Here is a 20,197-nt window from a genome sequence, read left to right on the forward strand (position 1 = left end):
GGGGGGAGGGGGCTGCTGGGGAGGGGGGTGCTCCGAACAGAACAGTGACGAGCTGGGACCTATGGCTTTTGTGTCTACGCGGTGGGGGCGGTGCAGAGCGCGGGCGTGGGCCCAGTGGGAAGCCGCTGGTCTCCAAGGCGCGGAAGCAGAGGGATCCTGGATCCGTGCTTTCGAAGATCGAGCATCGGGGACGGGGGCCCAGGAATCCTTTGGTTTGCTGTCTCGGCTTCGGGGAGCAGCATTCGCACGGGAGGGAAGAGCCATCGGGTTCCTGTCACCCCTCAGAGGCCGCACGTGGGACTGTGATGGAGGGAGGCCGATGGTCCGGGGAGGGGAGCTGGGCCGCTTCTGGGTCTGGTTCCCCCTGGTTCGGAGCACCCTGGCTCTCTCGCCTGGAGAGCCAAGTCCCCGTCGGCAGGGCTCGGAGGCAGTGTGAGGTCCACGTGTCGCACCCGTCGCTCTCGTTCTTACTCGGAGTCCGTGTGGGCCCTCGGCCATCCTGGGGGTGGGGGTGGGGGTAACCTTTGGTGCCCAGAGAACCCTGGACGGGGGACGGGGGATCAGGGACCCTCAGGTCACCTCCTGGGCCCAGTGGGGCAGGGAAGGGCAGAGTTTGACCTTGACTCGGTCCTCAGGAGCAGTGGGGTGGGCTCGCGATGCGGGGACCCTGCCTGGGGGTGCCCGTGAACCTCCCGCGAGCATTGGGGCTCCCCCACCCAGCCAGGATGTCCGAAACTGGACGCCATGAGAAGCCTCCAGCCATCCGTCTTTCGTCCCCCCGAGCGGCCGATGAACCAGGTGCCGCTCGCTGCTGCTCGGTGGAGAGAGGGGCCCACGGGAGCCCAGCCCCAGAGGGCGGAGCACCGGGGTCACTTTCCTTAGCACCCAGGTCCCCAGGACCCATGGGAGGCACCCAGGAGCCCACCTCCCAGGGGGAGAACCAGAGTGGTGGGGGACAGAAGTCTGTGTGGCTGGGACCCCTTCCCCCCGCCCTCAATCAGGGGCCTCCTAGGCTGGGAAGGGCTGTGGGCGGGCAGGTGGCTGTCCCCTGAGGCTCCTGTGTCATGCAGGACACGCACTGAAGGCCAGCAGCAGCCGAGGGGGCTGTCCCCGGCCAGACGATGGGTTGGGGGGTCCCCAGAGGCCTTGAGGCCCCTCCCCGGCCAGCCCATCATCTGGGGTAGTAGTCGTCAGGCACGCCCGTGAGGTTACGCCCCCTCAGGGCTGCGTCCACCAGCTTGATGTAGGCCTGGATGGTGCGCTGCATGTCCGCCGTGTAGGGGTCGTACTCCAGCTTGCGCAGCCCCGAGCGCTTGAAGTTGCCGTCCTTCTGGCTCTCCACGCACAGCAGCCGGTCCTCGCGCGCGGCCACGCCCAGCAGGCGCACCATGCGGCCCAGCTGCGCGAACAGGTCCCGCTTCAGGTCCTCGAAGTGCACCACCAGCACCTTCTTGCCGAACTTGAGCCAGTCCAGCGTGTGCGTGGCCCACCACGGCGCATAGTTCCGCACGAACTCGGGCCACTCTGGGGAAGAGAGGAGGGAGGGAGGGAGGGCCGGGTCAGAGGGCGGAGGGGCTCCCGGACCCAGGACCGAGCGGCTGCTGTCACTCACAGCAGTACGAACACCTCTCCTCCTGGGAGATCTCCACACCCACTCCCTTGCTGGGCTTGTAAAAGCATAGGATGGCCGAAACCGGTTTGGCTCAGTGGATAGAGTGTCAGCCTGCGGACTGAAAGGTCCCAGGTTCGATTCCAGTCAAGGGCATGTACCTTGGTTGTGGGCACATCCCCAGTAGGGGATATGGAAGAGGCAGCTGATGATGATTCTCTCTCATCAATGTTTCTAACTCTCTCTCTCTCTCTTCTTCTCTGTGGAAAAAAAAAAAAATCAATAAAATATATATTTTTTTAAAAAGGACAGGATGGACTGTCACCAAAATTGGGAAGGTATTTTTGGGATGGTCTGACTTGAAAGGCAAGCTATCACCGAATGCGGGAAATTCCTTACGGAGCCCTGGAGAGGACCCCAGAGAGCCAGCCAGCCAGCCCCGGGGGTGGCTGAAACCAGAGAGAAGCTGGGTAACTACAGGGGGACCCAAGAGGAGGCTGGGACAGAGAAATGGAGGCCAGCCCAGGAGGAGGCTGGGACAGAGGGTGGAAGGCCAGCCCAGGAGGAGGCTGGGACAGTGGGAGGGAGGCCAGCCCAGGAGGAGGCTGGGACAGAGGGTGGAAGGCCAGCCCAGGAGGAGGCTGGGACAGTGGGAGGGAGGCCAGCCCAGGAGGAGGCTGGGACAGAGGGTGGAAGGCCAGCCCAGGAGGAGGCTGGGACAGTGGGAGGGAGGCCAGCCCAGGAGGAGGCTGGGGCAGAAGGAGGGAGGCCAGCCCAGGAGGAGGCTGGGGCAGAGGGAGGGAGGCCAGCCCAGGAGGAGGCTGGGACAGCGGGAGGGAGGCCAGCCCAGGAGGAGGCTGGGACAGAGGGAGGGAGGCCAGCCCAGGAGGAGGCTGGGACAGAGGGAGGGAGGCCAGCCCAGGAGGAGGCTGAGGCTGGGGCAGAGGGTGGAAAGCCAGCCCAGGAGGAGGCTGGGGCAGAGGGAGGGAGGCCAGCCCAGGAGGAGGCTGGGACAGAGGGAGGGAGGCCAGCCCAGGAGGAGGCTGGGACAGAGGGAGGGAGGCCAGCCCAGGAGGATTCTGGGACAGAGGGAGGGAGGCCAGCCCCAGCTGGAGAGTCACGGGGCAGGCTCTCCGAAACCCTGAAGCCAGACCAAGTGCTTTCCCCGAGGACAATGCCAGCTGCTCCCTCCAGGAGGAAATGTTTATTGAAGGAGCATCAGTCAGTTTCCCCGCTCCCGAGTCACCTCCCACGCCCTGGTAGGGAGCCCAGCTGGTTCTTCATAACGAAATCTGCACCCCTTACTGGGTGACAGATCCCCGCACTCCCAGTTCATCCTAACGATTACCCTGGAAAGAAATGACCTGTCTTCACCATCACCACTGGGTAAACTGAGGCCCGGGGAGGTGCAGTGACTGGCCCAAGGCCACGCAGCCAGAGAGCCCCATCCAGGCCAAGCCTGCCTGGTTCCAGGCTCCGAACTCGCTCTCTCGTTATTCCGAAGGCACCAGCAGCCTCGCCCCCGTTTCCTCCCCCCCCGCCCCCTGCTGCCTCCCACCCAGCAGGGGCTCAGTAATAAATAGTTCCTGAGAGGAGCCGTTGTGATAAAGGACCCCTCTTTGCCAGCAGCTGACACCAGGCCCTGCGCCGCGGCTCCCGCTCCCCCGGAGCTCCCGCTGGCACCCCCCGACGGCTGGGGAAGCGTTTATGCTGGCGAGAAGGATATTCTTTATCCCGACAACACATTATTTACCACGGATCTGGCTAATTGGGCCTACCCTGCTATAATGGGTTGACACCAGATGTATCTGGGTGATTAGAGAAAATTTAGCATGTACGTAGTCTGTTTCGCTATTTTTTTCTTCTTCTTTTCTTTTAAAACTTCCCCGCTCCCAAGTCACCTCCCAGCATCCCCGGTGACTCAGGACAACGGCTGCTCCCGAGGCAGAAGCTCCTGGGGACGAAGGCAGCACCCGGGCACCGGGGACAGACAGATCCTGACTCCGGGCCTGGCCACTCCGAAGATCCATCGCCAGCGGCTGCTGGAAGAGGGTTGTCCTCAAGGAAAAGGGCGGGGCGTGGTGGGTGGTCCTGGGATGCAGGTGGGACGGGGGTGGCCTCTTTATTGGTTGAGCACCTCCGTGGGGCGGGACAGGACAGCACCCACTGTGTCAGGGGCTGTGCAGGGCGGTGCTCGGGCATGATCTGAGGCAGCGCCCACAGGAGCCCAAGGAGTAGGAATCCCTAGCCCCATCGTCCACACAGGGGAGAGAGAGGGGGCTCAAAGCGCGAAGCCACACAGTGTATCCGAGGCGGGATTCGAACCCACATCCACCTTAAGCCCGGCCTGGCTCCTTCCCTCCTGGCAAACCCTTTGAGCTCCTGATCTTTTCGGCTCGGGCGCTCTTCTCTCCGGATGTGGTCTGTGACGCCTTCGGAGTCAGACCACCTGCATCCAAAACCCAGCTCCTCTCCACTTTAGCTGTGTGACCTTGGTTGGGTGGGGACATTAGTCGATGTCCCTGAGTCTCAGTTTACCCATCTGCGAAATGGTGACTGCGGCCTACATGCTGGGCAGGTGGAACGGAGCGAGAGTTAACAAGGCCCTGGCACAGGGGCTGGGATACAGGAGAGACATGGAAAAAGGAAAATAATAATAATAATAATAATAATAATAATAATAGCCTTGCCGAAACCAGTTTGGCTCAGTGGATAGAGCGTCGGCCTGTGGACTGAAGGGTCCCGGATTCGATTCCGGTCAAGGGCACATATCTTGGTTGTGGGCACATCCCCAGTAGGAGGTGTGCAAGAGGCAGCTGATCGATGATCCTCTCTCATCGATGTTTCCAACTCTCTATCCCTCTCTCTTCCTCTCTGTGAAAAATCAATAAAATATATATATTTAAAAAAAATAATAAAAGCCTTGATTAGCTCAGGTTTCCGGGAATGGATTGCTGCCTTCAAAGTGGGTAAAATGAAGACTCCCTGAGCCACGGGCCACTGGCCACGGGGGCCTGGCCACCCGACTCCGCCTTCCTGTCGGCGGGAGGAACCGGGGCTGATGACTAGCTTCCCTGGACCCAGCTCCCCACGGAATCATTAAGCACCGTCCCCGTTCCATTAAGCAGACTCAGGACAATTCACCTTGCGTAATCACAGCACATAAAATTTTGCTTTGGACCCACGCCAGGGACATCGTAAAATTAATGTTACGGAACCGACGGGGGTGGGGGTGGGGAGCCTTACAAGGAGCTTCAACCCGGCTACATCCCAGAGGGGACACAGGCCGGGCGGGGTGGGCACGCTCAACAGCGGGGTGACCTCTGCTCTGAGGGGGGCGACCCTCCCTCGCGAGGCTGAGGGCGGCATCCTAAAGCAGAGACTCTCAAACTTTCAAGCACCCGCGAAGCTTCTCATAGAAATGCAGATTTGGATCCAGTCAGACTGGGGGGCGGTGGAGAGGAGGTTGCGATTTGCTTTTCTAAAAACCCCCCATGTGAAGTCGATGCCACCGGCCCAGGAAGACCTGGAGGGTCCAGAAAGCACAGACGGAGGCCGGGCCCCCCCGAGTTCTGACCCAGTGGGTCAGGGGCAGAACCTGCGGTTCTAACGGGCTCCCACGTGATACTGACATTGCTGGTGCCGGGCCCTAAGGTGAGGGCCTCAAAGACACAAATGAGAGAGAGGGTGGGGGCGGGCTGTGTGGGGCTTGGTCCGTTGCGGAAGGCTCTGGGCCAGAGCTCTGGAGGACCTGGGTCAGGTTTGAGGGGTGCTCCCATAATTCCAGACTTACATGGGGACCCCAGAACCCCAACACGAGATGTGCTGAAACCCCCCCCCCCCCTCTCACCCCTGAAGCTTCCAGGCTCAGCCGGTCCTGACCATCCCTTCTCTTGCTTTTTTTTAATTTAATTTTATTTTATTTTATTTTATATTTTATTGATTTTTAACAGAGAGAAAGGGAGAGAGATAGAGAGTTGGAAACATCGATGAGAGAGAAACATCGACCAGCTGCCTCTTGCACACCCCCTACCGGGGATGTGCCCGCAACCAATGCACATGCCCTTGACCAGAATCGAACCTGGGACCTTTCAGTCCGCAGACCAACGCTCTACCGCTGGGCCAAACCGGTTTCGGCCCTTCTCTTGCTGTTTAAAGCTCCCAGCTGACGGCCCCTTTAACAGGGTCTGTGCCAGGAGAGGAGAAGCTGGGTTAGCAACGCGAGAAAGAGCCCGGTACTGCTGCCTGGGTCAGACCCAGCTCAGTCTACACCGGGGGCCTCGGCCACGTGACTTCCTCCCTTCTGAGACGGTGTCTCACCTGTGAAATGAAGGTTATGATGCTGATGGCTGCCTTTCTTACCTCCTCAGCGATCAGATGGCTTACATGAGATAACGAAGGCTAAGTGCCTGCTCCCCCATGCGCTTCTCAAGCCAGTCCCCCCTCTTCACAGGACCTTGGCAGGCCCCTGCCTCTCTCTGGGCCTCAGTTTCCCCATTAATACACAGAGGACGAGTCAGGATTCTCAGTCCCGCCTGAACACTGGGAGCTTTACAAATGCAGATGCCCGGGGTGGCAATGCAGTCCTGGTCCCGGGCGCAGCCTGAGCACGATCTTCCCACAGTTCCTCTGGGGATTCTGAGGCGCGGCCGGGCTGAGGACCACCGGGTTCAGGGACCTCTCAGGTCCCCTCCAGCTCGGTCAGCGAAGGGTCCCTTCCCGGGCCTGGCTCCCGCCATTCGCATCTGCCAGACTTTCCCGCCTGGCCCTGACCGGTGCTCCCTGTCCATCGTTCTACAAATAAACCATTCTGCGGCCTCTTTGCTCCTGGCAACCACAGGACAAATGTCAGCACCACCTGTCCAGGTTTCCGTCCCCTTGCTGAGAGGGGAAGCAAGGCGGAGAGAGGGACAGATGGGGGAACAGGAACCCAGGTGGGCCAGGCCGGAGGGTTTTCATCAATGACAACAACAAAGAGCGTGTGACTGGTGGGTGGATCGCCAAGTCGACTACATCCCGCCAGGCTCCAGTCCTCTCAGGAGGGACAGAGCTTTAGGGGGAGGGCTGGGAGGAGCAGGAAGCACCCCCCTGACTTCGGGCTGGAACAGCCTTGTTTCTGGATGAATTTGGGGTGGGGGTGGGGGTGGGGGGAGCTGGCATTTCCAGGGGCTTTAAACTGGGTGATTCCTATCCACAGACATTTCAGTGAATCCACACGGTGGGTGAGCATAGTGGTTAAGAGCAAGGGCCCTGGAGGAAGAAGCCTTGGGATCCAAACCCCAGCTCCTGGGACTTCCTGCCAAGGCGCCTAGGCCTCCCTGCACCTAGCTTGTCCCTTTGTGAAAGGGTTCATTGTGCGAGAATCGTGTGATTCTCTTCACCGCCATGGCGCTGTGGGTGGCAACAGACAGGGGCGTTTGAGACCCAGGAGGGTGAAGGCAAGCGTTGGGTCGACATCAACGTTCTCACCGCGACCCTGGGCCGCCATTTTTAAATCGGTGTTTGGTGTTTTTTTTTTAATGTCTTATCATTGAGTTTTAAGACTTCTGTGTAAATTTTTACATCTATTTTTTGCCAATATTTTTTTCCCCAGCCTATAGCTTGTATGCGCATTGGAAGTTTACAATTTTTAACGAAGTACTAGACAGCCATCCACCGAGCCATCCATCCACGGCAGAGTAGATGGGACATCTTAATGGAGTCCGGTGGTGAGGGGCCAGCACTGCTGCTTTCCAGCTGGGCGACCTGGGGGCCAGGCCCTTACCCTCTCCGAGCCTCCCAACCTCCAAGTGACCCCTTAGGACCGCCTAGGCCACGTGACCTCAGGGCCACTTAGCCTCGGACCTTGGTCTGGATTTGGGTCTCCTGACCCTTGAACCTTCACCTCCTCCTCCACTCAATCAAATTACATCAACCTGAGGGTCTCCATCTCCATCACGCATCACGGATCACATGTTACAGATGGGATGATCTAAACTCAGGGAGGCGGGGAAGCTTATCCAGGAAGCGACGGGGCTGGGGATTAGAACCCTGGGGCGTCTGGCTCCACAACCAATGTCCCTAACCACTGGACCATCCCAGCCTAACTCCTGGAGGGCGATGCTCAGCAGATGCGTGGGATGTGGGAAGAGCACTAGAAGCGGAGGGACTGGAGTCTCCCACTCCAGGAGATGGCCCTGGCCCCGTGCACTGCCCGCTGCACCCCGGGACCCCTCTCCCCGGCACCCCTCCGCTCCCCAGCCGTACCTTTGCCCTTCCAGTGCGCATGCGCGGCGAAGCCAATGTGGCCGCCGTATTTGCGGTTGAACTCGGCCATGAGGGCCTTGTAGGGGTTGCGGATGAGCAGGATGGCGGCGTCGAAGGCCTCGATCTCCTTCTGGCCGCTCTCGTGCGTCTTGATGCAGATGGTCCTCCCGCTGCGCCAGTGGTCCCGCTCGCCTTTGAACCCTTCCCGCGGGGAGCCGGGGTGGGGGTTGGGGAAGGACACGGGGCAGGTGAGCGGGGAAGGCGAGAAGAAGCCCACCCGGCCCCGCGCTGGGCCTTTTCTTTGCGGGAGTCTCACACAGTCACGTGTGAAGGCCTTCATTGCAAGCTCTTACATCTTTATTGAGCACCTACTATGTGCCAGGCACTGGGATGGGAACTGGGGAATAAGATGATTTGCAAGGTCTCTGGCTGACTTAGGTATCCTTCTCCTTTATGTCCCTCTACCTTTGTTCACGGCCCTCATTATTATTCATGCATTCGTGTCACTATTAATATTACCGTTGGCATTCACTGGATGTCTGCCATGGGCCCAGTGCTGTGTGTGACAAGTGATTTATATATTCTGGGGTGTGTGTGTGTGTGTGTGTGTGCAGAAGGTCTGTTGTACCTGGCAAGTAGGCCATTCCCCCTTCTACCCCCTCAACAGGCATCACGACTGGATTAAGGCACTTTTGTTCCTGAAGGAGAACAGAAGCTCAGAATCCTTCTCAACACGCCGTTCCAAAGCAAAGGGATTCGCTGGAATGGACACGTGAGATGGGACCACTCTGGAGCCACGAACCAAAGGACCCTCAAGGACGCTTCTACAGTTTGTGACATTCCAGGATTCCCTGTAGGTCACCAATGTCCCCAAAGGGAACACGGCTATTGGATCTCCGTGCATAGCTCAGAGAGGCCGGCCGGTCAATGTCTGTGTGGAGGTACCTGCACGTACACGGTGTTTAAGGAATGCCCGCAGTGATCGAAGCGAAGGGAAGGGGCCCGAGCACATAGTAGGTCCCCATACACATGCTCGGTTGAGCTGAGCAGCACACAGTAGGCGCTCAGGAAGGGTGGTCCCACGGCCTCCCAGTGGCCCCTTTTAAGCCCAGGCAGCCTCCTCACCTTTGTTGTAGAGAGAACCGTCGAAGTAGTAGCTGCCGGTGTAGAAGCCGGTGGCCAGCTCGATGAGGTGGCGGGCCCACGTGTTGCCGGCCCCTGGGAAGCTGGCCAGAGCGATGAGCTGCTTGGACTTGGCTGGAAGGAACCTTCTGTCCATGCAGCGGTTGTCTGCAAAAGCAGGGCATGACCAGGGGGGCAGGGGCAGGCGTAGCCTGGGTGTGAGTCCCTCCCGTGCCACTTCCTAGCCATTCGACCCGGTGTTGCATGATGGAACCTCTTCTGGGCCTCAGTTTCCCCTTCTGTAAAACGAGGGAAACGGCTCCTCCCTCACAGGATTGATGTGAGCGTTAAAGGACAATGCATGAAAAGGGATTCGCACATAGTAGGGATTCAGTAAGTCAGGAGAGCGAGTGTTCTCTACTGCCTCAGTTTCCCCCTGCCACCATACGTCACCGTCTCCTACCCGCACCCTCTCCTCCAAATTAAACCCCTCGGGCGGCGTCCATCTACGTGAGATCCAGTCCAAGTTTCCTGACTTGGTTCCTAAGCCCTGTGGGGTCTGGGCCCCTGCATCCTCCAAGTCTTATCCCACTCACCTGCTTCCCCTCCCACCTCCCACCTGCCACCTGCCACCTAGTGTCCCTTCCTGTCCTCGCCTGCGCTCTGCGCCTCCCTGACTCAGCACCCAACTCAGCGCCCTCAGGCACGCTGTTCCCTCCGCCTTCACTGTCTCCTCCCCGCCCTTGCCAGCCAGACCGATTCTTATCTTCCCACTCTCTGCTGACCCGGCCCCTCCTTCCTTCCTGACTCCCGGGCTAGTGTTCGAGTACCACAGTGTCCATCTCCTTCGTGTCGCTTATCACAACTGTCGTTCAAAAAGTATTTGTTTTAGCAAGAAACCCTGCCTGTGCTGTGACTCCATGGCCCCGCAGTGCTTCCCATACTATCTGGCATAGAGCAGCGGTAATAAATGTTTCTTGGACGGATGCGTGGATGGATGGATGGATGGATGGATGGATAGATGAATGGCCAGATGGATGGTTAAGTAGACGGGTGGGTGAATGGGTGGTTAGATGGATGATGGATAGGTGTGTAGGCAGATGAATGGGCAGATGGCAGATGGATGGGTGGATAGATGGATGCAATGGTGATTGGGTGGGTGGGTGGCTGGGTGGGTGACAAGAACATCAGGATTGTAGGGCTATCGTAAGGATTAAATGAAACATTGCATGGAATGCATTGAAGTGCTAAAGCGCTCAAAAGGTGTAGTAATTAATTTTCTCCAGCCCTCAACTTCCACACCTGTACAATGGGTTGGGACAGGTGAGCACCATTCTGATACTCTCCATTCTCTGCCTCTACAGAGACCCCGGGATGCCATGGAAAGTGTATGCAACAGCCTTGGGGTGCAGCCCCGCCCGGAGCTAAGAAGGCACAGGGGTGATTTGGCCTGCTCCCTACAGATGTGAGGGGAGCTGAGGGGAGGCCCCGAGAAGGGAAATGAGTTGCCCAGGATCATGCAGTGGGTCTGTGTCGGAGACCCAGGTCTCCCCCTCCCAGCCCGATGCCTTCCCACTCAACGCCACAGTCTCCATTTCAAGAAAAAAGCTACCAAGGGGGTTTGCAGTATGAAGGATAGAGTTGAGGGTCCTTAGAATCCACCCCTCGTCCTCCCTCTGTGGCCCATCCAGAATCTGTAAGCCTTGCCAAGGTCACCAGCCCTGCCCCTGCCCTCCGCCTCCACCCTCCATCCTCCATCCCGGCCCGCTGGCCTGCACAGTGTGGCTGTGTGGAGTGGACCGTCCTGGCACCTCTGGGAGGGAGGCCCTGGGAGAGCACCCAGGGTCGCGGGGGAGGCCTGGCTCACCCTGCACCTGTGTCTGGTACACGATGAAGTAGCTGGGGGTCCCACAGCTCTCAAACTCCTCCGCGCTGCACTTCTGGGCGCACAGCTGCTCGTCTTCCCTCTCGTGCAGGGGGAAGCGCGTGGTGGGGAAGCCGCAGTGGCACTCGGTGCCCGCGAGGGCCGCCAGCGGGTACTCCTGGGGCGGGCGAGGGAGAGGACGAGGGAGAACTCTGCTAAACCCCTGGACATGGAGCAGCCCAAGCCGTCCTGTCCCCATCCCCCTCCCCAACTGGGGATCCCGAGAAGTGGTGAGGGAACCCCGCTTTTACAACATGGCCCCATTTGTGTACCTCCTCACTATGGTATTCTTCCAGCTTTACTGAAGAACTAAACAAAAATAGTATGTCTTGCCAAAACCGGTTTGGCTCAGTGGATAGAGCGTCGGTCTGCAGACTGGAGGGTCCCACATTCATTTCTGATCAGGGGCATGTACCTTGGTTTCGGGCACATCCCTGGTGGGGGGTGTGCAAGAGGCAGCTGACTGATTGTCTCTCATCGATGTTTCTAACTCTCTATCCCTCTCTCTTCCTCTCTGTAAAAAATCAATAAAATATATTTTAAAAAATAGTATGTCTTTAAGGGGATGTCTCGATACTTGTATACGTGGTGAGTCGATCATCACAATCACGCTAATTAACATACCCGCCACTTTAATGGTGACCATTTTCTTCGTTGTTTCCCTGTTATTTATTTATCTATTTGTCTCCTTTCAGTCCACTCACTTTTTGGGACTTAAATTTCCCAGGAAACTTTGTACCCCTCCCAGGGCTTCCATGGTGTCCATGCTACACACGCAAATGCCATGGACACACAACAGTGTGATTAAGTTCTCACTAAGGCCTCCTGCCTGCCAACACTGGGCCCTGTGCCGGCTCCATTTTTCCTGCAAAAAGGGAGATTAGTTGAGGGCAGAGAGTGCGCAAGACACTCCAGCACTGAGCTGAGCTTTCTCCCGGAGGAACTGGGAAGAAAACTGAGAAATAAATGCCTTCCTCACGGTGTGCCACCCGCCAGGGTCCATGCCCCCTGGTCTGATGGAGAGACACAGCCCACGCCTCAGGGAAAGCCGCCTGGATCCGTGCCTGCATGCCACAGAGGCTCCTGGGGCCTGCGAGGACCAGGCTGGGCTGGGAGAGCAGCTCCTCATCGCTTTGCTTGTTCGATGGGAAGCAAAGTGGGAGCGACCTGGGATCCGGAGGGCAGGGGGCTGACTGTCCTTTGTCCAGTCTGCTTCTACTCAAGCCCCACAGCCCAATTCCCCCAGGAAGCTGGTCCAGGAATAATCCGGTAACGAACCAAAGGCGCTCCTCCATGGCTGGGTCCAGTGAGTTCTACCAGAGTAGGCTGGTCTCCCCTTTAGCAGTGATGGGAACTCCCTCCGTCCCAAAGTGGGGCGATCCCTACATCTACCTGGCAGTCTTGCTTTTAGGCCCAGCTCACGCCTGAGTATTCCTCACTATCGCGAGAGGAACTGACCCTGTGTAAGCCCTACCTCGGGGGGAGACAGATGACAAGGGCACACCCTCCCCCACGTCACGGATCACAGGATCCCCTCCCTCGCCAGCCCAGCATCCTGTTCCACCAGCCGTTCCACACTGCCCCTCCCCGGCCTCCCCCCCCCCCCCCCCCCCCCCCCCCGCCCCCCGTCTCACCTTCTCTGTGCAGAGGTCCACGCACTTGTCCACCGACATGTTTGGCATGGCGGCCGTCACGGGCAGGGCCAGGGAGAGGTTGCTGGGCCGGCGGAAGCAGCCTCGGAAGACTGCGCTGCCATCTGCAGAGCCAGAGGGGAAAGGGGCGTCAGGTCCAGGCTGGGAGAGCCACCTTCTGACAGAAGCACTTTTAATTATTTTCATTTTTAAAATATATGTATATTTTATTGATTTTATTGAATATCACAAGGGCCCATGCCCCACATCCCCACAGAGTCAGCTCCTCGCTGCCAGGCTAGCTGAGACGGAGTGTGGCCTCCGCGTCTTGGGAGGGGAGAGGGGGAGGCGGTTATGAGTGAGGGGCGGGCAGAGCAACTGTGCAGCAGCCCTCTTTGCTGGGGGCAGACGAAGTCACAGCCCGGAACCAGCTGCAAGTGCCTCTGAAGTCCCGTTATCTTTTTGTTCTGGGGCTTCACACACACACACACACAAATGAAGTAAATGTCGTCGTTGGCTTAAAGGCGGGCATGGAAGAGTTCTCCTTGGTTTGAAAGAGGCTAACACCTCCCTGCAAACCCTCTCCCCCGCCCCCCTGTAATTAGGCCAAGCTCCACTGCATTAAAGATGCAGGCGGGGAAGGAAGGCAGAGCTGGGAGCCGAGCTGGGAGCCGTTAACAGCTCCCTATAATCACAGAGAGATGGAATTACGCAAAGAGCCTGACTGTCTGAGAAGAATTCAAACCAGCCATCTCCGGGCACCCCTGCAGGCTCCCGTGGGCGTGTGCACTTTCAAATAACCTGATCCGGGTGGTGCTCGGAGGAGACTGAGGAGTTTCCACTCTAAGGAGATTGGAGGGGTGGGGATGGTGTTTACAAACACTCCATAGCAGGCACTGTGCTAGATGCTTTCTCCATTGTGTCTCACTGAGGGGGTCACAGCAACCTTGAAAGGTTGGGATTGATTGCCCCCATTTTACAGACGAGGCAGTTGAGGCTCAAAGAGAATGCATGGCCTGGCCAAGGTCCACAGAGCAAACAAGCGAGAGAGCTGGCATAGGAACAATGTCCGCCTGACTTCAAAACCCACGTTGCTCCCACAGCCTTCTGGGATTGTGTGGAGGGGAGAACAGCTAAGCAATTCTCCCCTCCTCATGAGGGAGAAGGAGAAAAAGCTTCTAGTTACCACCTCCTTGGTTCTGCACTGCATAATTCATGAAGGCCCGCATAAAACCCAGGATTCCCAGACATACATCAAGGGCGAGGAGAGGCCTGCAGGCCGGGCAAAGAAGGAACTAGGGTTGGTCTATCCATCAAAATGGGACTTTTTCCCTGCAATCGTCGGAGGCGCCCCTCAGCAGAAGTGGTCAGAATGGAGTATCCGTGAGCATAAATCAGCAGCAGTGAACAAAATTTCCCTTCTAACTTTGGAAGACGGGGAGGAAAAAAAAAAAAATCACTAGAGCTAACAACGGCACACAAACATCCACTCTGAATTGTGAACCATGAAGTCCAGGATCTGTTTTGTTCAGCACCACGGACAGCCACCACGGGACTGACTCGCAGATGTTGCAATACAAATCCGGCAAGAATCTTCCAAGCGAATTATGTTTCCTGTAACACCCAATAAAGCCACCCATGTTTGCACGGCCCGGCAGGTGGCTGCCCCGGGAGCAGAGCTACCCCTGCTGCTGCCCACACATTTAGCAGACTGCTGTGAAAAGTGCAATCCAACCACGAGGGGAGTCCATTTCTCGGTTCTTCTGTGGCAACAGGAAAGGGTCCCGGAGCGTCTGGGTCAAGGCAGACTAGCTGGGTGCCTGCAGACTCTTGCTCTGCCAACCTTTTCGTGCGCTTGCTGCCGTGGGAGCCTACCGGGACCTCCCCACGGAAGGTGGATGCCCCCCACCCGCCCCAGTGGTGCCTGGAAGACAACAAACTCCCTTGGAGTCCGCACAGTCTCCAGGTGTCCGCTGCCGCTGCTCAGGGAAACGCAGTCACCACACGGTGCCGATACCAACGGACGATGCTACAAAGGGGACCCGGTGTCCATTCTCCCTGCCTCCTGGAGGCAGCAGGTCGCTTCTGTGACGGATGGAACACGTGTGAGTGTCATATGCTGGTGACCGGAGCCCCCCATGCTCCAGGCTTTGCTCACTCTATTCCCTTGGCCTGGATTTCTCTGCCGCGACTTGGTAACGTGTCTTGAGCCTGGATGTCTCCCTCTTCTCCATCACGCAAAACCCTGTGTGTCTCTTAAGGCCCTAATCAAACAGCCCTCCTCTGGGAGCCTTCCCCGAGGAGGGTCAATTGAGCCACGTCTGCTCTCTGGGCCTCAGTTTCCAAAACTGTAAAATGGGACATCAGAAGAAAAGGTGCTTCCAACATGGCATTCAACACCTGAACTTTGCTGAGCCTGGACTTCTGTTCGTGGCTAGAACACAAGGCTCTCTCTCTCTCTTCCACCTAGAAGTCTCCTCTGAGGAAGGTTTAGCTCCAGGGTTGCTGCCTTGGCTCCTGTAGACAGAGTCCCCACAACCCCCTTCCCAGGGGCCTGTCTCTCCACTAGACACCTTAGGGGTGGCTCACAAGCAACCATCCAGCCCTCCTACGTTTACAAGGGCAAAACACACCCTCGCTTAGTGGTCTCCATGGGTTGAGACTTATAGTTCAGCTTATAAAGTCTCAGATGATCAGTGAGCATCTACACTGATAAAAGAGAAAAATGCTAATTGACCATACCTTCGCTATGCCCACAGCCAATCAGAGTGAGCATGCAAATTAACCCAACAAGAAGGAGGTTAATTTGCATATGCAGGCTGGAGCAGTGTGAAGCCTGCTATGAGGGGAAGGGAGGCAGCGGAGGGAGCTACTGGAGTGGTGCTCCAGACAGAAGTGGGGACGTGCTGGCTCCCAGGCAGCCTGGGAGCCGGAACTTGCCGGTTCCCAGTGGAAGTGGGGACTTGCCGGCTCCCGGGCAGCTGGGCGTGAAGCCAGAGGCCTATGCTTGCACGTTGTGCAACGGGCCTCTAGTGTTATTATAATAGGTAATCTCAGAAATGTGTGTGTGTGTGCATGCACGTGTGTATGAGAGAGACAGAAAGATAGAGATAGAGAGAGAGAGAGAGAGACAGAGAGAGAGAGAGAGAGAGAGAGAGAGAGAGAGAGAGAGAGAGAGAGAATGAGAATGTCCATTCTGAACATTAACCAAAAGGACGTCTGGCTGATATCTGGCTAATGACACTCACAGCCCCAGCCTTGTTATCTGGCTCGTCCCACCCACTGGGTTGTTTTAGTGGCAGCATCTTTTCCCTTTAAATACCCATGGCACTAAGGCCATGTCTTCAGACGGTCAAAGCCACCATCAAAACAACATAAATATTGGCAACAGGGCTTCAGTGATGGGGATGATAAACCTACCATCACATTAAAACCTCATTACATGAACGGCCAAGCCAGGCACTGGCTGTGCCAACATTCTCCAGCTGGGATCTTTCCTACGCCACCTGCACCCTCTGCCAGCCAGGCCTTCGGACCCACAGGGAGGCGGGTGGGGCATCCGTTTGCAGAAACTGGCCCCTTTGCAAACTCACTGGACCCTACTGCAGAGCGAAGCTTGAACTGGGCTCCAAAAATACGGCGTTTGTAAAACAGAGCACATCCTCAAGCAAACCATGGATGCATTTTTATAAACAACGGCCTTCGGGTGGAAGAGACCGCTCTGCGTGGGCAGACAGGTGTGAAGTTTTGTGCGGGCTAGCCTGCCTTCCAGGCGGGCCTTATCGGCTCCCCCGGGGCCTACGGCCTTATTACTTATTAAAGTGTGGTTCCTGGACCAGCAGCCAGGCATCGCTAGAGAGGCCCTTAACAATGTACAATAGTATCCCACTCGGACCTGCTGAATCCCAATGTGCGTTTTAACAAGATCCCCACAGGGTTCACCTGCACGGTCAAGTTCGGGCAGCGCTGGCCCCGGGGTAAGGAGGACCATCCTCCTCCAGCCTCCATCTTTTGTCAAGGCCGTTAGCTCTTTTTATAGTCTGAAGGTCACCTTTAATTAGACTGCGTGGCCTTGGGCAGGTTTACTTAAATTCATTAGCCCTCGCTTTCCTCACTATCCAATTCTCAATGGTAACATCCCTGCCAGGGAAGGCTGTAGGAGAGGTAAATGAGATGGGTTCTGCCGTGGGCTTAGCAAGGTGCCTGAAACACAGCAGATTTTGACACTCGGATATTAATTGCTATTCAGCAAACATAGAGGGGGCAGTAGGACACTGTCCTCAGCTCCTGGCCTCTGCTATTTGTCCCCCTTCCTCCCTCAGGGTGGAAACTGAGAACTTTTGCAACAAGACGGAAGCACAGACAAGCGAGGAATGAACTCTCTCCATGGAAGCATTAAAGCCATAGGATCTGGAGTTGGTTTAAATTCTCTGCTGCTTATATGACATTGAACCTCAGTTTCCTCATCTGTAAAATGGGAGTAGGTGACTCCTCGTGCCTATGTGAAGCATGAGTGTGAGAATGAGATGTACTATTCCATATAAGGGACTTAGAAGAGGGCGCATTGTTTGCCATTGTCATTGTCATCATTGTCATTGTCATTGTTAGAGACAATCTGCTTTCAGAAACTCAGAAAGGACAGGCTCAGCTTATGCTCTAGCTCAGATGAAGGAGGAAGATGGGGACAAGTGATCCAGCAGGCAACTCAGGGCAGGAGATAAACGGGGGAGGGGGTGGAAACATGCCAAGCAGCTGGGGCAAAGGGCTCTGCACGCGGTGGATGGGAGGTGAGCCTGGGCAGGACAGAGACAGCCTTGGAGGGCAGCCGACGGCCTGGGGGTGATGGGAGCCATGGGAGGTGTGGGACAGACCAATCTGAACATTAGCCGAATGCAGGTAGGCAGGCAAGGGCCAGGGCCCGCTGGCCAAGGAAGGAGCTGCAGGGAGGGGCAGGGGCCGACTCACGTACACCTGCGGGCCGACTCCTGGGCCAGCTGCAGCCGGTAGATGGAGAGGCGGTTGGCGCCGCCGCACAGGCTGCCCCGCTCGCCCTTGCACTCCATGTCGCACTCGGCCTCGCTCACGTTGGCCGCCTGGATCTTGTGGCCGCAGTAGCACTCGGCACCGAACTCCAGCCCGGCATACAGGTAACCCCTAGGGAAGGCTGCGGTCAGGCCAGCGCGGCTGCCGCCATGGAGACCCCCGGGGACCCAGCGAGGAGACCTGGGATGAGAGGACTCTGGGGGCCAGGACCCCTAGGGACCACCCACTTGCCTTCATCCCCACCTGATGTCTTATACCCCATTCACCTACCCACATAGACATACCATGGCCATATTGACTGTCACCTGTATATACCTTTAACACAAGGCATGCTTCACACACACACACACACACACACACACACACACTTATGCATCCACAAAGCCTTACAAGACCCTTTCTTTGTGGCCCCGCGCTCGCCCTCCATCACATGCTCCCAAGGAAAAGAACACCACAGGCAGGACCCTGAGAAGGAAGGGGTCCGAAGTGAATGGAGCTTGGGACGTCAGGGCCCTACCGTTCTGCGCAGTTGTCCTGGCAACGGAAGACGGTCATCTTTTTGTAGTCGAAAAAGGACACGCCTCGCAGGGCCCGACTCTGGATGTTGTCCAGGTAGCAGCCGATGTACTTGGCTTTGGGGAGAGGAGAAAAGTCAGACGGGGATGGGGTGGAGGCTGAAAGGGGGAGGGGAGTAAGCAGGTGCCTTGGCCGTGTGGCCTTACGGACTTTTTGGTACCAATTCCTTCCTCTGAGCAGAAAAGCAGGCAGGAGAGACTGACAGTCATGGGCACTGGCAGAACCTGGCCCCTAAGGGCAGTGGAGTCCAAGGGGTAGGGCTGTGGGCCCTGGAGGCCAGCAGAGCAGAGGAGGGGCCTCCCCTGTGACCAGGGTCAAGGTCAACCCTGAGCTCCATTGGTGACGAGTGGGCAGAGGGAATCCAAGCCAAGGCCACTCCGTAGCATCAAGCAATGAGACCCACACGGAGGCAGCTCTGAAGAGCCTGAACCTCGGCAGCATGTTATCATTTCCTGGGCCAGGGCTGGGGACGCCTCCCCCACCAACACTTCAGTGCAGGCTGTGACCGACACAACGCGGTCCCTGCTCCTGAGTGCTCCCTCCCGCCGAGCTCACCACAGCTGTTTCCCCAGAGCCCTGCCCAGGCGGCAGAATCCCTCCGACAAGAAGGGGGGGCCAGGGGTCTAAGCCAGACCACGTCACAGGCCACTTGAGGGTGGATGAACGGCCGAGGCCACACGATCTATCAGCTTGTCTCTGCCACTGCGGTGCACATATCGCTGGGATGGCAGAGCCGCCCCAGCCCGGCTGTTTGTCTCAAAAAGCCCGGAGACCAGCGAGGGCTGAGCCTGGGAAAATGCCCTCCCTGGGGTGTGTTTTGCTTTCCTTTTTGCTTCTGCTTCCGTTTATCTTCTTTTCCAAGAAACGCTGCTCTCTTCACTAAGGTGATTTGTTAAAAGAGGAGCTAGCCGTGACTCATTGGGATTCCTCTTATTCGCTGTCTGTGGGTAGATTCACAAACGGGAGGCAGCGGCGCATACGAGGAGGACGGTTTTGAGGTTAGTCGGATCTGGGTTCAGATCCTGACACAGCAGTGGCCTTGTGCTAGTTTATTACCCAAGCTCCCAGAGATATTATTGTTCTGCCCAAAAAGTGGGAATAAGAACAGAGGTGTTGCCAAAACCGGTGTGGCTCAGTGGATAGAGCGTCAGCCTGCGGACTGAAAGGTCCCAGGTTCGATTCCGGTCAGGGGCATGTACCTTGGTTGTGGGCACATCCCCATTGGGGTTGTGCAAGAGGCAGCTGATCGATGATTCTCTCTCATCGATGTTCCTAACTCTCTATCCCTCTCTCTTGCTCTCTGTAAAAAAAAAAATAAAGAACAGGGGTGTTGTGTCCCCCCTAAAAGCCATCTGTTGAAGTCCTAACATCCCCCACCAGAATCACAGCCTCCCCCGGGCCCCAGCGTTTACCCTTCTTACCTCGCTCCTCCTCCTTCTCCCGGACAGCCCTCCCCTTGAGGGCTCGGCTCCAGGCTCCACCTCCATAGTCGCCCAGCTTGGCTCTCTCCATCCCATCTTTGCCCTTGAACCAGGGTCCGTGTCCGTATCTGCGGGCGAGGCTCAAGGTCTCCCCCGCGTCCCTGAAGCCTCTGCCCAGGTGCCAGTCTTCCAGGAAGGGCACCTCGGCGCCCTCGGCCGGGGCCCCGGCGGCTATGGCGGCGGCTACGGCGGCGGCGCTGGCCTGGTTCTGGGGGACGGCGGGCTGGCCCACGAAGCCGGCGTGCAGGAAGACGAGGCTCCCGGCCGTCAGGTAGAGCACCAGGAAGATAAAGAAGCGCACGGGCTTTCGGCGGAAGTACCGCTGGAACTTGAACCAGAGCTTGGCCATGGCGGGATCATTCCGGACTGGCTGGGGCCGGGGGCTTGGCTGAAGGGGCCACAGGGCGGGGCCGGAGGGGGTTGGGGCCTTCCGTCTTATTCCTTCTGCGAAGGCATCAGACCTGGAGGGCTTCTAGCAGGCGGCTGAGGCCAAAAGGACGGAAATCAGAACTGGCCAGCCCACCCGAGGCCAAGGTGAGCGTCTCTGAGCCACAGAAGGAGTTCT

General features: G+C 57.4%; 1 protein-coding gene across 2 annotated transcripts; it reads right to left on the minus strand.

The window, feature by feature from the left end:
- Positions 1-466: 466 nt before the first annotated feature.
- Positions 467-19,981, minus strand: WSCD2 (WSC domain containing 2). Of its 2 annotated transcripts, XM_045585646.1 has the most exons (9): positions 19,826-19,981; positions 19,573-19,789; positions 18,093-18,207; positions 17,502-17,686; positions 12,536-12,657; positions 10,845-11,019; positions 8,981-9,145; positions 7,856-8,056; positions 467-1,524 (listed from the first exon to the last, which is right to left on the minus strand). In XM_045585646.1, exons 1-9 carry the CDS (start codon positions 19,979-19,981, stop codon positions 1,172-1,174), a joined length of 1,689 nt encoding a protein of 562 aa, XP_045441602.1. In that variant the 3' UTR covers positions 467-1,171. The 2 variants fall into 2 exon arrangements, with proteins under 2 accessions (XP_045441602.1, XP_036304724.1); XM_036448831.2 differs by having other exon boundaries at positions 19,573-19,981.
- Between the last annotated feature and the right edge of the window lie 216 nt (positions 19,982-20,197).

Source organism: Pipistrellus kuhlii, unplaced genomic scaffold (genome assembly GCF_014108245.1).
Source record: "Pipistrellus kuhlii isolate mPipKuh1 unplaced genomic scaffold, mPipKuh1.p scaffold_m20_p_20, whole genome shotgun sequence".
Lineage (NCBI taxonomy): Eukaryota > Metazoa > Chordata > Mammalia > Chiroptera > Vespertilionidae > Pipistrellus > Pipistrellus kuhlii.

Bases quoted from the DNA above. Each gene is read 5' to 3' on its own strand.
- WSCD2 (XM_036448831.2), bottom strand. From the start codon at position 19,981: ATGGCCAAGCTCTGGTTCAAGTTCCAGCGGTACTTCCGCCGAAAGCCC. The intron at 11,020-12,535 runs GTGAGACGGGGG...CGCCCGCCCCAG, and splicing joins TGGACCTCTGCACAGAGAAG to GAGTACCCGCTGGCGGCCCT. The intron at 1,525-7,855 runs GTACGGCTGGGG...TCTCTTCCCCAG, and splicing joins TGCGCACTGGAAGGGCAAAG to AGTGGCCCGAGTTCGTGCGG.